This window comes from Penicillium solitum (genome assembly GCF_028829755.1).
Source record: "Penicillium solitum strain IBT 25940 chromosome Unknown utg000001l_segment0_segment0, whole genome shotgun sequence".
NCBI lineage: Eukaryota > Fungi > Ascomycota > Eurotiomycetes > Eurotiales > Aspergillaceae > Penicillium > Penicillium solitum.
This window is the reverse complement of record NW_027072121.1, coordinates 5,962,651-5,978,119: the sequence shown is the minus strand read 5'-3', so window position 1 is coordinate 5,978,119 and position 15,469 is coordinate 5,962,651. Positions and strand designations below refer to the sequence as shown.

At 48.7% G+C, this 15,469-nt stretch overlaps 9 protein-coding genes across 9 annotated transcripts; 7 read left to right on the top strand and 2 right to left on the bottom strand.

The window, feature by feature from the left end:
• Positions 1 to 439: 439 nt before the first annotated feature.
• N7455_002267 (uncharacterized protein) lies at positions 440 to 1,657 on the top strand (the record flags this gene model as incomplete). Its single annotated transcript, XM_040951937.2, has 1 exon — positions 440 to 1,657. One exon carries the CDS (start codon positions 440 to 442, stop codon positions 1,655 to 1,657), a length of 1,218 nt encoding a protein of 405 aa, XP_040818508.2.
• Positions 1,658 to 2,564: 907 nt separating this feature from the next.
• Positions 2,565 to 3,563, top strand: N7455_002266 (uncharacterized protein). Its single transcript, XM_040952028.2, has 2 exons — positions 2,565 to 2,675; positions 2,838 to 3,563. The coding sequence occupies exons 1-2, from the start codon at positions 2,636 to 2,638 to the stop codon at positions 3,395 to 3,397; spliced, it is 600 nt and encodes a 199-aa protein (XP_040818064.2). The 5' UTR covers positions 2,565 to 2,635; the 3' UTR covers positions 3,398 to 3,563.
• A 359-nt stretch (positions 3,564 to 3,922) lies between these two features.
• Positions 3,923 to 5,767, top strand: lys1 (saccharopine dehydrogenase (NAD+, L-lysine-forming)). The gene is made up of 10 exons (XM_040951240.2): positions 3,923 to 4,065; positions 4,121 to 4,201; positions 4,271 to 4,287; positions 4,346 to 4,586; positions 4,652 to 4,678; positions 4,734 to 4,906; positions 4,960 to 5,056; positions 5,120 to 5,194; positions 5,261 to 5,333; positions 5,387 to 5,767. The coding sequence occupies exons 1-10, from the start codon at positions 4,005 to 4,007 to the stop codon at positions 5,667 to 5,669; spliced, it is 1,128 nt and encodes a 375-aa protein (XP_040817517.1). The 5' UTR covers positions 3,923 to 4,004; the 3' UTR covers positions 5,670 to 5,767.
• An 877-nt stretch (positions 5,768 to 6,644) lies between these two features.
• N7455_002264 (putative ubiquitin C-terminal hydrolase) lies at positions 6,645 to 8,492 on the top strand (the record flags this gene model as incomplete). Its single annotated transcript, XM_040951606.2, has 1 exon — positions 6,645 to 8,492. The coding sequence occupies one exon, from the start codon at positions 6,645 to 6,647 to the stop codon at positions 8,490 to 8,492; it is 1,848 nt and encodes a 615-aa protein (XP_040817984.2).
• Positions 8,493 to 9,594: 1,102 nt separating this feature from the next.
• N7455_002263 (fructose-bisphosphate aldolase FBA1) lies at positions 9,595 to 10,796 on the top strand (the record flags this gene model as incomplete). The annotated part of the gene is made up of 3 exons (XM_040951110.2): positions 9,595 to 9,702; positions 9,760 to 10,173; positions 10,236 to 10,796. 3 exons carry the CDS (start codon positions 9,595 to 9,597, stop codon positions 10,794 to 10,796), a joined length of 1,083 nt encoding a protein of 360 aa, XP_040817946.2.
• A 727-nt stretch (positions 10,797 to 11,523) lies between these two features.
• On the top strand, positions 11,524 to 11,949 carry N7455_002262 (uncharacterized protein; the record flags this gene model as incomplete). The annotated part of the gene is made up of 2 exons (XM_040951035.2): positions 11,524 to 11,559; positions 11,623 to 11,949. The coding sequence occupies 2 exons, from the start codon at positions 11,524 to 11,526 to the stop codon at positions 11,947 to 11,949; spliced, it is 363 nt and encodes a 120-aa protein (XP_040817616.2).
• Positions 11,950 to 12,259: 310 nt separating this feature from the next.
• N7455_002261 (uncharacterized protein) lies at positions 12,260 to 12,657 on the top strand (the record flags this gene model as incomplete). Its single annotated transcript, XM_040951640.2, has 2 exons — positions 12,260 to 12,298; positions 12,358 to 12,657. 2 exons carry the CDS (start codon positions 12,260 to 12,262, stop codon positions 12,655 to 12,657), a joined length of 339 nt encoding a protein of 112 aa, XP_040818284.2.
• A 786-nt stretch (positions 12,658 to 13,443) lies between these two features.
• On the bottom strand, positions 13,444 to 14,107 carry N7455_002260 (putative ubiquitin conjugating enzyme (UbcB); the record flags this gene model as incomplete). The annotated part of the gene is made up of 3 exons (XM_040951934.2): positions 13,444 to 13,758; positions 13,896 to 14,012; positions 14,081 to 14,107. The coding sequence occupies 3 exons, from the start codon at positions 14,105 to 14,107 to the stop codon at positions 13,444 to 13,446; spliced, it is 459 nt and encodes a 152-aa protein (XP_040817595.1).
• A 405-nt stretch (positions 14,108 to 14,512) lies between these two features.
• Positions 14,513 to 15,323, bottom strand: sec11 (signal peptidase complex catalytic subunit SEC11; the record flags this gene model as incomplete). Its single annotated transcript, XM_040950962.1, has 5 exons — positions 14,513 to 14,670; positions 14,729 to 14,771; positions 14,824 to 14,860; positions 14,925 to 15,114; positions 15,170 to 15,323. The coding sequence occupies 5 exons, from the start codon at positions 15,321 to 15,323 to the stop codon at positions 14,513 to 14,515; spliced, it is 582 nt and encodes a 193-aa protein (XP_040817608.1).
• Positions 15,324 to 15,469: the final 146 nt, after the last annotated feature.

Here is a 15,469-nt window from a genome sequence, read left to right as displayed (position 1 = left end):
AGATTGAAGAAAGGATCAAAAGCTAACGGGATCTGAGTTGCTTCCCTTCAAGTCTTGGCGTTGCCTGGCTTTTAGCGAGTGGCGCTTATTGGATGCTGGGGGAATTTACAGTAACAAAGGGATCTCTACTTAAGTCTTTTTATAATGTTTTTTAAGGTAATTTTGATTTAGAATAATTATATTAGACTATATTTCTAGATATAGACATTTAATTATATTCTACTAATTGAATGCAAATAAATTTTGGTTAAATTGCTTTTTATGCCAGTGTGGTTTTTTTTGGTTTCTTCTACTCGTCATTCACCTTTTTTTCGCCCTTTGGAAGGGAGACCAGACAAGGCTTGTTTCACCGCCCTCGTCGATCCTCCCCTCTTTAACCTCAATGCATCAATCTAACATACCAACATAAGCACCCGGAAACTTTATAACTCTCATCATCATGAAGGGTACATCCATTTTTCAGTTCAAATCCTGGCCCAAAATCCATCAACCCTTACCTCGTACTCCACGAGAATCTCAGCAACTGCTAAATGCTCTGACATCTTCCTTTCGTCGCCAACTAGATGGGGCTTATCCCGCATCAGGCAACAATCATGGCCGACCCCTCTCCAACCCGGAATCATCGGCGCATGCAACCGATCAGCATTTGCAGAACATTCTCGATAACCCTCTTTTCCGTATCATTCCAACCAGACCCATCTCACAAGAACCCACTACATTGCAAAGCATCGAGGGCCAGCGACGACTAGCCGAAGAACCCATGGCAGTATTTGATCAGATGGCTGCAGCTGGCTCAGTCACTCCACTCACAATCAATGACTGTCTGAAGTCTCAACTTCTCCTTTCCAGATCCCCGGCCGATATGAGTACATCTCGGGTGGCATCTAGAATCGTTGATTGGTATTGGGCATCAGATGGCACATCGAGGCAAATGCTCCTGCGTTTGCGTTCAGTGACTACATCATTGACCAAGTTCATGGTGGCAGAGGGATTGCACAGTACTGTCATGCAGTGGTTGCAAATGCTCATGAGTCATGATCTAGGTAGTCAGAATGGCCGGATGACAGAAGGGCTCGCGCGGCAGACCTTCAATCATCTCCTTGTTGATTTTATAGATGCAGAAGCCTGCTTTGGAAATGGCTTTGGCTCGGCGATGGCACATTACCTAAGTGTATGCCAGATGCATTTCCAAAGTGCTTCTTCCCATAAGTCAAGGAAACCGATGCTCCTCGCTGCCGGTGCTCACCTAAGCCGCATGGCCATGGAGCACAAACCATCGAGTGAACAGGTATCAACTTCAGTGTACGACCAGTTCAAGGATACAGTCTCTGTGCTGTCTCCTCGGTCCTTACTGGTAGCATCCGTGGCTGTCTGTCACCCAACAGATCCTGATCCACGCCCATTCCTCCAATTCGTGGCGAACCTCTCACCAAGCAAATTCCAGGCTTGGAATGAAATTAGGCGCGATGCTTTCTTCGAGATTGGTTCGGAGGCTCTCCGCGTCCTCATTGACCGGAAGAGGTTCCGTGATATCTCCCGACTGGAGGAACATATTTCAGAACTGCTACCCGAACAGCCGGCAGCTCCAGTCGATGAGAAGTCACATACATCGTCTGAAGAGGAGCATCTCGGTCGTTTGAACTGGAGTTTTACATGATTCCCTGGTTCCAAACCTATTTCACAACCCCCTTACTCTCACACCTAGCTATGATGTTTTACGACCATCTAAGCCAACACGAACACTCATGAGGCATACACGTTTCTCTATGTTTATACCATAAAGGGCGATCATAGGCAGGATCGCTGCAGTCATGCCGGCATACTGCTAGAATACAATTCCCCTCTGGATTCATTTGTGTACTATTACACAATTGAAATTACTTCAGCCTGGCTATTCGACAAGTCTTCATTTTCCCAACCACCACACAAAGGAAATCCACTGCCGCTACTTCGCCCCAGGTTAGAGCCTCAATCTTCTTGCTTCTTGCCAGTCGTGCATACATTCCTTGCCGAGTTGTATGGGGGATTTGAGTTGCAAGAAAGACTCAGCTACACCAGCATTGGAGGTGTGTGATACACCTGAATACCATGGATTATCCTCAAACTTGCCTCTTCGTTATACCAAATATACGAAAGCCCTTTTTTTCTGATATATAACACCCATTATCAATAGTGGCTCAGCCAGTTTCCTAGACAAGCCATTTGGGCTCAATGAAGAGCATAACCTAAACATCTCTACACAACTTCCTAACTAATGATAAGATTTACAGCCTTTTGTGGTCGAGTACAAACCTTTAACAAACCTGTGATGCCCACAGCTACGTCTTGTGGAGAACATTGCGTAGCAATTATAATTCTGGAGCTGGTGAGGCTGTGCGACAGAATGCCGTGGAGAGGTAGAGGGCTGGAGCGGCGAATCAGCCGGGGGCAGCGTCTCCAGTGTTCTCAAGTACGTCACCGCGCGACCTCACCTCATACTCCCCCCCAAATTAACCGACTCCCCTTTGTTTCTTTTTCCCTCGTACAAACTCACCTGAGCAAGAATTGCAGTCGCATTGCTCCTGCGAATATCCTCCCGTTCAATCTTTACCAATTTAAAACACACCGTCCCGGCATCTGACATCATCGATCCACAATGGCTTCTTCTTCAGCCCCCGTGCAGAGTGCAGCTTCAGGTATGTGGTTTATCCGCACATGCACTACTACACAATCCAAGGAGTACTTGGTCTAAGCGGCCTAATTGTTTTCTCAAATATGGTTGCAGGGCGGTGTTTCTTTAACTGGTTTCTTGTAAATCGCCTAGATGCATGCCAGATGCTGACTAAGGGATATGACAGATCGAGATACTGCCCAGCTAGTCAAAGAACACTCGCATGCATTCCAGAACAGGTTAAACACAACTCAAACAGATAGTCTGCCTATTTCTGAAACGGCAAAGCCCGATATAGACACCGATCAGCTGAAGGCGGAGGGCGGGCTTGAGGCACCCAAGCCCGCCCCAGAAACCAAGCCGCCTGTGACAGAGCCCACAGAACCTGCTCCCGGCAGTGTTCCCATTGCCCGTCAATCGCAAATCTCAGTAGGGCCCAAGGATGAGACAGTGGCAGGTGAGAAACGTGACATTGATTCTACTGTGACGCCCACTCCAGCCCTGGCTGAGGACGAGGAGCAACAAAGGCCTGAACCGTCGGATGAGCCTGATACCAAGAAGCTGAAGACAGACGAGAAGCCTGCCTCAGATTCAAATGGCACCGCTGCTGCTCCTTCCAACACAGAGAACGGAGCACAGAAGAAGGCTAGTCGGTCCAAGAAGGAGAAGATCAAGGATGCCGTGAACAAGGTTATCCCAGGAGATGGTATTGGTAGCCGGACTCGCAGCCGGACAAAGGGTGCTTGAATAGGCCGAGTCACTATATTTGCAGGTTTGCCGTGTTACTTCCATGCCATCATGTTTGCTCCACCTTTGAATCGTGTCTATTCATGTCCGGGACTTCCCATGGTTGTGGCTGTACACGCGCTGCAATAAGAAGAATATATTTTACTTGACCAAGTTGGACGGGAAAGGTTTCAAGTTCAAGAACCCCTAGACCACAGAATTTCCATCCATCCTTTATATGCTTGATCTTGTATGACGTTTTAAGAAAAGGAACTGTTTGTACACCGTACTAGGTAGACCGTAGTATGTTGTAGTAGGCATTTGCCATGCCCCATAACTTCTGATTGACATAACCCTATCACTCCTTACTCTCCGCTCTATCCCCATGTCAATATTATTTTTAGAGCACCAGTTATGCTTTCAAATAACATCCACGGCTCTTTCGGAGGTTTGAGTTTCAGGTGGCCGATAATCGGGACTGAGTCATTCCTCGGAGCGGAATAACCATTGGCATCCCCGCTTATTACTGGAGGGGAAAGTCTGTGTCATTATTGGTGATAGAGCAATTAATATTTGTTTGGTTTCTTTTTCCTTCTTCTTCATCATATCCTAATTCTCTACTTTCAAAATGGCTGGACAAAAGATTTGGCTGCGCGCTGAGACCAAGCCCGCTGAGGCACGGTCTGCCTGTGAGTAGCTTCAGCCCACAATGGCGGGGAAGCAATTGGCTAATACATCATCTAGTGACCCCAACTACCTGCAAGGCATTGATCGATGCTGGATATGATGTGACTGTCGAGCGGTCAACTCAGCGCATCTTCGACGGTACGTCCAATTTCCCATATCACCCATACTCCCTTGCTGTTGGACTCGATGACTGATTCCGCTCTATAGATGAGGAATTCTCCAAGGTATGATTCACTCGGTAATATAGCTCGAACCCGCCCTAAACATCATCGATTATTATAGATTGGTGCGCCTTTGGTCGAGGAGGGATCCTGGGTTCAGGATGCCCCTAAGGATGCCGTCATTCTGGGTCTCAAGGAGCTGCCAGAGGATGACTTCCCTCTGGAGCACGTCCACGTCACTTTCGCACACTGCTTCAAGCAGCAGGGCGGCTGGGAAAATGTCCTCAGCCGTTGGCCTCGCGGCAAGGGCACATTGCTTGACCTGGAATTCTTGACTGATGATTCCGGACGCCGAGTTGCTGGTAAGAGTCATGTCCCGAAGTGTTCTTTTTTTGACTCAGTAGACTAACCGTTTTTTGTTTACTAGCTTTCGGATGGTCCGCCGGTTACGCAGGTATCTATACGTGAAGCTCGTTATTTGGCACAATCAATACTAAGACGTGGAACAGGATCTGCTTTGGCTGTGAAGAACTGGGCTTGGCAATTGACACACCCCAACGAGACCTTGCCTGGTGAGGTCCCCTATGCCAATCAAGACCGTCTGGTCGAGTCTGTTAAGGAGTCCCTCGAGGCTGGCAAGAAGGTCGCTGGGAAGGCACCTAAGATCCTTGTCATTGGAGCTGTGAGTCTTGTGCAGATCTACGGAAAGCGATATACATATTAACGATCCTACAGCTCGGACGCTGTGGCAGCGGTGCCGTACAGCTGGCCAAGGACGTCGGTATTCCCGAGTCCAACATCATTGAGTGGGATATGGCAGAGACTGCGCGAGGTGAGTCAATTACTATTTCGAGCCTCTTCAATCCGATCCGAGTTCATAAATTAACATCCACAGGTGGTCCTTTCAAGGAAATCTCACACGAGGCGGATATCTTTGTGAACTGCATCTACCTCTCGGCTAAGATTCCAGGTAATTTTATACACGCATCCTCTGGTCTCGACTCAATTGGCTGATATCCTTTTTTTTTTGCATTAGCCTTTGTGAACGTGGAGTCTCTCTCTGCCCCCAACCGAACCCTGTCTGTTATCTGCGACGTCAGCGCCGACACGTGAGTTATCAAACATGAACCATGCTAGCGAGCGCACAGCTAATTCTCAAAAGCTCTAACCCTTTGAACCCTATTCCTTTGTACGACATTACGACCACTTTTGATAAGCCCACAGTTCCCGTCTCCGGCCTGGAGGCTGGGGGCCTGCCTCTCAGCGTGATCAGCATCGATCACCTCCCATCTCTCCTTCCCCGTGAGAGCTCTGAGATGTTCAGCGAGGCTCTTCTGCCTAGTCTTCTCACCCTTAATGACCGGGCCAACGCTCGGGTCTGGAAGCAGGCTGAGCAGCTCTTCGATGAGAAGGTTGCTACTCTGCCTAAGTCGCTTCAGTCCTAAGCCTGTTGCGCTGGTAGGCGTCTTTGTGGCGGAGAAATTTACATGATTGGGTACATTTGATAGAAATAGTTCCAGATACAAAATGCTACAAAAGTTGCAAATTCAGACATATAACAGATGAAGGTATTATGAATCGTTCCTTGTTTCTTGCTAGGACGACCGTGGAAGCTCTATGGTGTGTCTATCAGTGTACAAGAGATATGTACATCCATAGTCAAATTCAAACAGTGCTGTTCATAAATGCTTATCTAGGTGATTTTGACCAATCATTCGCTTCATTCCCAAGCGAATCGCTCTTACATGGCGGAGATGACTCGTCTGAAAGTGTGTGTTGCTTTTTGAGAGGCCTAAGCCCATATTTCCGACACATGGATAATCTGAAATCCATGAAATTTCTGATATTTCAAAACTTATCTTCCAAGACATGGCTCACTTTACCCCAGACTACATGTAACCGCGGTCAACCTCCCTATATGCGGGGATGTGTAAGACGGATATCCGGAGAATCCGTCCGTGGGGGTCTAACCCACTACAGCGGGCTAAGAGGAATGCCTCATTGGATGAAATGAGAGTCTCATGCGAAAACGAAGACAGGAATGTGCTCATTTCCTTCATCTTTGACTCGGGATGATCGTGGAGTTTGTCCCGTTTGACTGTGGCTAACCTGATTTTGGGCTCCGGACGAAAATGCTCAGTGTTTCTTTCTCCGCATAAATCGCATAACGCTCCACTCTCGCCCCTTCTCCCATCTTCCCCGAACTTATTCAATTGTGCACTCAAAATTGATCTGTCAGCCCTTCAACCTCGGAAGACCCTGGCCCCCACATTGTGCTTCTCTTGTGATCAATTCTCTGACATCTCACGCCCTTACCTACATCCGGGCTAATCCGAGGATGGGGTAATGAGATTGAAGTCTGCCTGTTTCGACACCTACACGAACCGCCGAACCTCCCTTCCTCTATACCACATTGCTTGATGCAAGAAAAGCCGACAACGGTCGCCGCCTATGCGGCCGGGGCCTCGCTCGCCGCCGTTGCTCTGTTCTATGTCTTTGGGCCGAACTACACAATTGACGGAGATGAGTCAAACGACAGCAATCGCAAGAAGAGCATCGTGGGTCTGTCCAACCTGGCCAATGACTGCTTTATCAATTCGGTGCTGCAGGCGTTAGCCGGGTTGGGGGATCTGCGAGTCTACCTGATCCACGAGCTGCACCGACGCCAGCTGGACGGACCGGAGATATACCATACACTACCGAGCGAGGATGAACTTTCGCCAGCGCGGTCGGACAAATTGCGGGAGTTGCAACAGGGGATAACCACACGGGCGTTGAAGGAGATGCTGGACCGGTTGAATGAGCGGCCGATCTACAAGAAAACAATCTCAGCCCGCGATTTCATCCAGGCTCTAGAATACGCGTTTCGCACGCGCATTAGCCGCAATCAGCAGGACGCGCAGGAATTCTTACAGATTGTTCTCGAGCGACTCTGCGATGAGTACCATGCTGGTGCGCGCGCACGTCAACGAGCATTGGGTGCCATTGACGCAGCTGCTTCCAACACGGCAGGCGAAGAGGGCAGCACACAAGAAAGCTCGTCTGAGGTGGAGGTGCGCATCGATGATGGATCCGCCAATGGTCTGCCTGCCATAATCGACACGAAACTCAAGGAAATCGACCAGGAGTCTGGATTCCCGTTCGAAGGCAAAATGGAGTCGCAGATCGAGTGCCAGTTCTGCCATTACCAATATAAGCCAAACCAGACGGCTTTCGTCAACTTGACACTGCAGGTGCCGCAGAAGAGCTCGACGACGCTCAACTCGTGCTTCGACGGCCTCCTCAAGACTGAATATATCGAAGATTTCCGTTGCGACCGATGCCGCCTGCAACATGCTGTGGACGCGAAGACCACCGAGCTAGCCCGTGCCCGAACACAGGGCGATCGAGATCGGTTGGAACAGGAGATAACCCGCCTCCGCGAGGCTCTGGAGACAGACCCCGAGGCCGAGCTGGAGGGCATCGTATTCCCTCCGTCAGAGACCGCCCCCAAGCGCAGGATTGCGCGGCATATGCGCATCACAGCGTTCCCAAAGGTCATCGCCATCCACTTGTCGCGGTCAATCTTTGATCAAAGCAGTTCGAGCAAGAACGCAGCCAAGGTCTCGTTCCCAGAGCGGCTCCCCTTGGGCAGCATCTTGAGCCAAAAATGGTACAAGTTGCTTGCGATTGTCTGCCATAAAGGTAGTCACCACAGCGGACACTACGAGTCATTCCGACGGAATCATATCTACCCTCCGTTCTCGACACCCGAGGTCTTCAGCTCCTATGCACAGAGTCGCACTGCCAGTCAGAACCCCTCCGCGGCGCCCAGTCCTCGGATTGTACCACGTAGCAGCTCCGATGCCGACGGCGATGGAAGCATCTCAAGAGCAGGCTCGTCGACCTCGCTATCTGGAACTTCAGCGACCCAACTCTCCCCTCCTCAGCCACGGCCTACAACTTCTGGGTCGCGTCGTTCTTTCCAAAGCACCACCTCCCGTTCTTCCAAACAGACGTTGTCCCCTACATCTGATAACAATAGCCCGACGACAGACCAGGGTCGCTGGAGTCCGTCCCGGCCCTCCCACAGCATACCCCGCCCTTCCCAGGAAGCCCCCACTGGGGTCAGTTCGCGGCTTCGGCGCCGTCGCAAACCGAACGATCGGTGGTGGCGCATTTCGGACGAGAAGATCAAGGAATGTAAGACCTCGGACGTGCTGGGCATGCAAAGGGAGGTCTATCTCTTGTTCTACGAGTTGGAGAAGCCCGACGCAAGCGGAGGTTGATAGCATTGGCGTTTTTTTTTTTTTTTTTTTAGAGTCCAGTACATACACATATCCCCGTACTTTTGTACAGATGGGGTTGAATCAAATTCAAAGATGATTTATTTAGAAAGTATTAAATAATAAATGCTTGGAATAATGGTTGAAATCCCAATGAGAAAAAGGTAGGGGAAATAGTAACCTTGGAAGTTCCGATAAACGGCACCGGACATATGATGTCACTCGACTTTCTGCACTACCCCTCCAACATGCGTCTACAACGTATGTCTACATCGCATGTACATCGTATGTAGAACGTACGATGGAGTATATTATTTTATAGTATTAACCTCTTCACCGGAGAATCAATTCAGTAAACCAATAAAATTAACTTGAATACATCACTTTCAACCGGATTGAACATGAAATATATGAATCCTAAAGTAATAAAAGTACTCCGTAATAGAAAATGGAAATGTAGCGAATGGCCTCGAACTCTCCTCGGCCCCGCCACGAACAAAATACGGATTCTTCGGGGCACGTTTTTTGGGATCTGGGTGAGCTATTCTCGAGTTATTATACCTAGGGATAGCTATGATAGCTATCATAGCTATCATAGCTGGTATTGGCTGTAATAGAATGTTTCTAAATATGACCATTACAAACTTAGAAGCTCAATCTCATGATATATAGATGTTTTGAAAAAAAAAAAAATAATAATTTCCCTAAGCTCTGAATAGCTCCCGAGACAACAACATCGGGCTATCACGGGGAAGGTCGGGAAGAGACCAAGACTGACCATACATAAACGAGGTTATATTAGATCATATCTCTTTTCTCTCTGTCTCTCTGTCTCTCTCTCTCTTTTTTTCTTGAAATCACACTGACCTCACTTCAGTTCCACTAAATCTCCACCACCGGTGAGTCTACCTTGTCTTTCCTTCACCGATGACGCTTGCCCCTCCTCTACCTTTTGCCCCTCCTCCTTATTTAACTCTGCCCGCTTTCAGCTCCCGGTAAGGAGCTTGGTTTCACTACATTTAACTACTTTACCATTGGATCTGACCTTCTTTTTCTTCTTTCTCTTTAGATTTCTACAAACCAAACCTTTTGTACAAACTTCATAATGGGTGTCCTTGAGCAACTTAGCCGCAAGTCCGGCGTCATTGTCGGTGACGATGTCCTCCGTCTCTTCGAGTACGCTAAGCAGAACGGCTTTGCCATTCCTGCCATCGTGAGTTCTTATGTCAATCGTGTTTACAATTGGAATCATATACTAATTTCCCACTAGAACGTCACCTCCTCTTCCACTGTTGTCGCTTCCCTCGAGGCTGCTCGTGACCAGAACTGCCCCGTTATCCTGCAGGTCTCCCAGGGTGGTGCCGCTTTCTTCGCTGGTAAGGGTGTGAGCAACGAGGGCCAGAAGGCCTCCATTGCTGGTGCCGTCGCTGCTGCCCACTACATCCGTAGCGTGGCCACCGCCTACGACATCCCCGTCATCCTTCACACCGATCACTGCGCCAAGAAGCTCCTTCCTTGGCTCGATGGTATGCTCGATGCCGATGAGGCTTACTTCAAGCTGCACAACGAGCCCCTCTTCTCCTCCCACATGATTGATCTGTCCGAGGAGCCCGTCGACTACAACATCAACACCACCGCCGCCTACCTTAAGCGCGCTGCCCCCATGAAGCAGTGGCTCGAGATGGTATGTCAAGCCCAAAAGAACTTCAAATTATAACCTCGATACACTGCTAACCATTTCTATAGGAGATCGGTATCACCGGTGGTGAGGAGGACGGTGTCAACAACGAGGATGTTGACAACAACTCCCTCTACACCCAGCCCGAGGACATCCTGGCCATCCAGAACGCCCTCGCTGCCATCAGCCCCTACTTCTCCATTGCCGCTGGCTTCGGTAACGTCCACGGTGTCTACAAGCCCGGCAACGTCAAGCTCCACCCCGAGCTCCTCTCCAAGCACCAGAAGTACGTCCAGGAGCAGACCGGTTCTTCCTCCGACAAGCCCGTCTTCTTCGTCTTCCACGGTGGTTCCGGCTCTTCCAAGGAGGAGTTCAAGGAGGCCATCAGCTACGGTGTCGTCAAGGTCAACGTCGACACTGACATGCAGTTCGCCTACCTGGCCGGTGTCCGTGACTTCGTCCTCAACAAGAAGGACTACCTCATGACCCAGGTCGGTAACCCCGACGGTGCTGATAAGCCCAACAAGAAGGCCTTCGATCCCCGCGTCTGGGTTCGCGAGGGTGAGAAGACCATGAGCGTGCGTGTCAAGGAGGCCCTTGCGGACTTCAACACTGCTGGTCAGCTGTAAATGTTGACGTCTGTGTGATGTCGCATCTTTGATTCCCTTTTTTACCCCTTTTGATTACCCTCATATCCTCTCTTCATATGGCCGAAAAAGCGTTGGGCGTGCCTGGGGATGTGGGCGTCCCGGTTGTATGTAGCGTTGTATTTTGACACGCTGTAATGAATGTCCATATCACGGTCCTTATGACCGCTCCTCTGGAATATGAACTGTAACGTTCTGTTTGATAATTGTATTCACCAATCTTCGATGTAGTCACTAGCTCGACCGTATATTGTTCCCGTATATGTTCCCGTATATTATTCCTTCTTTCTTACCAAGATGTCGCTGTATACTTCGGTCTATCCACTGCCAACTTCACCTTCGAATTACATATGTAGGCATATGTAGGTTGTTGCACTATGGATTCTGTTATAATATAAAATGCACTTGTTGATATTTGCTTGTTTCCTAGCTCTTTCGTTGTAACTCAATCCCGAAGCCTAACCTCTAGGAAATAAGTGGTTCACTCAATGGGCAAACCATTGAGCTTCTCTCCTCTCATGTCTTTAGGTTCTCTCTTAGAATTCCATAAAAGCTCGTCCCATTGATTCACAAACAGCTTCCTTTTCTTATACATCATTCTTCAACCTCCATCAACCTCCATCTCGACTCCATACCCCAAAATATCGAAGTGAGCCCTTGCTCCTCTCTCCCTCATCAAAGAGAAATCACACCAGTACCGCAAACCATCATGTCCTTTACTCGATTGGCCCAAGTTCCACAACAGGTACATACAACCAAATTCAAGCATAGCCCTCCCTCTCTGCTAACAAACTTGATACTATAACAGGTCGTCGACCTCAACGACGATCTAGAAGAACTAGTCTTCATTAAGACGGCAATTGGAATCCACGACCGAACTATGCTAGTAATCAATAACTCGACAACGACACCCGCACAACTCAATCTCCATCGTGGGTCCTGGTTGCAGGCTAAGTCAAAAGTGGCATCCTTGCACCGGAGCATCGTGGCGGATTTCAATCGGCTGCCGCGTCATATGAAACGCACTTTTGTGAGGGCTAATCGCTCGAATTTGTGCAAGCATGGGTTTCGACCATCGGTTGATGACTTGGAGATTACTCGTCCTGGTAGTAGAAGGGTTGTCGTTATTCTTTGAAATGGGAGGTTAAGTACGTAGTGGTATGTCATTTGATATGGAAGGAATTAGCTATGGGGATTGTTGGTAACTGGTTTGTTCTGCTAGAGGTGTCTCGTCCCTCACTCTTCAACCTCAATCTCAGCTTCGTTCTCTTTCGTTCTCCTTCGTTCTCCTTTCTCATCCTTTCTCATCCTCCTCCATCATCCACCTCCCTCCCGACTCCACAACCCAAAACATCGGTATGAATTCTAGTTACTCCCAGATCAATCACCGTCTCTTACTAACAATTCTTCACCAAAGGGAAATTATGGCGGCACCGCAAGCCACCATGCCGTCTACCAAAATGCCTCTCGTCCTACCACTAGCGGTACATATAACGAGATCCAAGCATACGACACCCTACTAACGGACCCATTATCATAATAGTTCATCGACCTCGAGAACGAGCTACAAGAGCTAATCCACCTTGAAGCGGCGATGCAACTCTACAATCAAACCGTGGGATTCAGAAACCTGGCGATGATGGCAACCGGAGCGATCCCAATTTCCGATATTATATCGACCAAGACTATGCTCGATCTCCACCTCGAGTCCTGGGCACAAGCTAGGCAAAAAGAGGACTATTTGGAGCGGAGCATTCTCGCGCGTCTTAGACAGCTTCCGGAAGGTATCAGATACCTCTTTGTGACTGCTCATCGCTCGGCTCTGAATGATCTTGGGCTTTAAGGATTGGCGCTGAAATACTGGTATGTCGTTGGATATGTAGAGAATTAGCTTTGTGGATTGTTGCTGACTGGCTTGTTCTGCTAGAGACCTCGGTGGTTTGACTCCATGTTTGAGGAGGGAAGCGATGGTCTCATTGATTCTTGTTGCCATTCTCGAATGCTTGCACCGCTAATGGAAGACTCGAAGATTCATACGAATACAAAATTGATTCTCAAATTGAGATTTCGCCAACACATTGCAGCGGCTTCTGTAATGACTATAAATATTCTTTTGACTCGCCAACTAACCTAGGAATATGTTGGGAGTGATCAGGATTCTGTACAAGTTATCAATGCGAGAAGTGCAATCTGGCAATGGCAAGGAAATTGACTGGTAGATCGATGGTTGATAGCCATGTTTCTGCTGTAGTGAGGTTAACCGACATTCAATTCTGTCGAGATCCCCGTGCATGAATGGGCTGATTGGACCAAGATAATTCACTAGATAAGACTAACATCTACAGGGACTCCTACTAACTTCTTCTAACAGAGCAGACACACAAAGGGGAAATGGATAAAACTCTTAGTTGATGTTACACCGAAGCAACACAGATTCCGCCAGGGAGGATATAAACCACAGCAGCGATGATCAAATCTCGCATTGATGAATTTACAAGAGTAACATGACAGCATTTCAGTCGTAAGCGGGGTAACTCTCAAATAACGACAACTCGATCTATGATCCAAGATTCCATACATGCAGGCGCAATAGAGCAGTCGATAATCGAATCAGAGCACAGTAACGCTATCAACAAGCATGCTTGCGCGTCCACTCCCGCGCAACCTCCTCGTAGCGCACCCGGTCGTTTTTGTACTGCTCTGCGATCCGTCCTTCAACGGCGTCGTCGGGCATCGGCTCAGATAGTAGCTGTCGAGCGAACTGGAGGACTGCAGCGATCTTCGAGCTAGGTTTCCATTCGTCCGCTCGCAGCATCCCTAGGCACATGCTTCCTTTTTCGTCATTTGTTACGTTCGGGTGGTAGATTTTCGTTGCGAAGGAGACTGTCGGTGGCTTGAAGGGGTATTCCGTGGGTAGGGAGAGCTTGACTAGGAACTTGCCATTCTATATTGTTTGCCAAGGGGTTAGAAACGCTGTTTGTTGGACTTGGACTGTGAGGTTCGAGGGTGCGGACTCCCGTTAAGGACCTTGGTGGGAGGTGACGAAGGTAACGGGGTGTTATGTATTATGTTTCGACATACGTGATATGGTGAGCCTTCAGGCCCCTCCATGGTGATCCTCCACTCGTACACGTTCGACTCATCGGCCAGTTCAACCGTGATCCCTTCCGGAGGAGATTCGGTGAGCTCAGTCAGCTCCTATAGTTGGAATAGATGGTCAGTACACTGACAGATAATGATAATTATGCGAAAGTATAGGCACTTACCTTGGATATACGCTTGATGCTGCCCATTGTGGTGGTCAGTTGTGGATTTGGCGGGGCGATAAGAAGAGCGGGGAGGTTGAGGAAGGATGCAGGGAGACGCGTGAGTGCAAGACGCGCTTGAAGAGGTCGAAGCAACGAATAAATAGAGATTTATTGAGCAATACGGAAAAGACGCTATGTGCGAAAGATGTCAGAAGAACAAAGGGGGCTGTTTCGGCGAAGCTAGAAGCTCCGAGTGGGGTGCGCGGCAAAAGACGTCAGTGGAGAAGTTTGATATGTCCGCCGCTCTATCGATGTACATTATGACAATGAACATTATAATTGATATTTCAGTACGTATATGTATCCATATGTATCCATTGATGCTCCCTGCTGTAATATTTAATGCATTTGGTTCCTTTTCTACCATTACCCAATGTATATTTGAGGAAATTACTCTCTCTGAATCATCACCATCAGTCCCATCAGTCCAAGCATCACTGTCTTGAGCCAGGGGTGCTCGCTGAGCATGATAGTAACGTATCCAACCATGGGGATGTAGCCACGAACGCTGCCAACGATATCCTCCACCCGGTCGAGATAATCCTGGCCTAACCTTGTCAGTAACCTTCGGAAGTGGCCTCGCTTCAACTTTTTCGTATCGCTTACCTTTAGCGTACAGCTCGGTATCGTCCGCCGAATTGTTGTCACCCTAGTGAGCTGTTAGCAATTTCCTAGGCCCGTCAAATTGTTAGGCCACCTACCTTGGTGAGGAGCTTATGCGTGTTAGGCGTTGTGTCCCTAGAACTTCGTTAGCACAAATGCAGTCACAAGCAAAATTGCCGGGTAATAGGCGAGGACATACACTGTAATTTCCTTCACCTTCTTTGCGCCCACAGGTCCCTCTACCTCAGGGAATGTGCGAACAACCCTGTGGACAATCGGGATAGACTTTCCTCGAACATTATAAACGAGAACTTCTCCGATCTCTGCCCTCGTGCCTCGGTTCCAGAGAAAGAGCAGGTCACCACGCTGAAATGCGGGCTCCATTGATCCTGTGGAAAGGGAATGTGAGCTGTGTTCAGACCACCGTGAAATAGCTTTGTTTACCGGATAAAACCACAACTATTGGAGAGCTTGATGCGGACACGACCGAGAGGCCTTTCCACAGCATAAAAGCCGTGGAAAGGACCAGCGCAAAATTCAGCACTTGTGCAATTGATTGTCGAGCATTTGTGATGCTGGAGGAGAGGGAGGATAGCATGGTGGGCGGTTCGCGATCAACGGATAGACGGGAGGGTTGTGGTAGGTCGCTCTAATAGTGCCTGTTCTTGGTCAGGGGTACTTCCGAGGGATTTTTTATTATCTTGCAGAATGGTAGATGAAGACGATACCTATTATGTTCAGCTA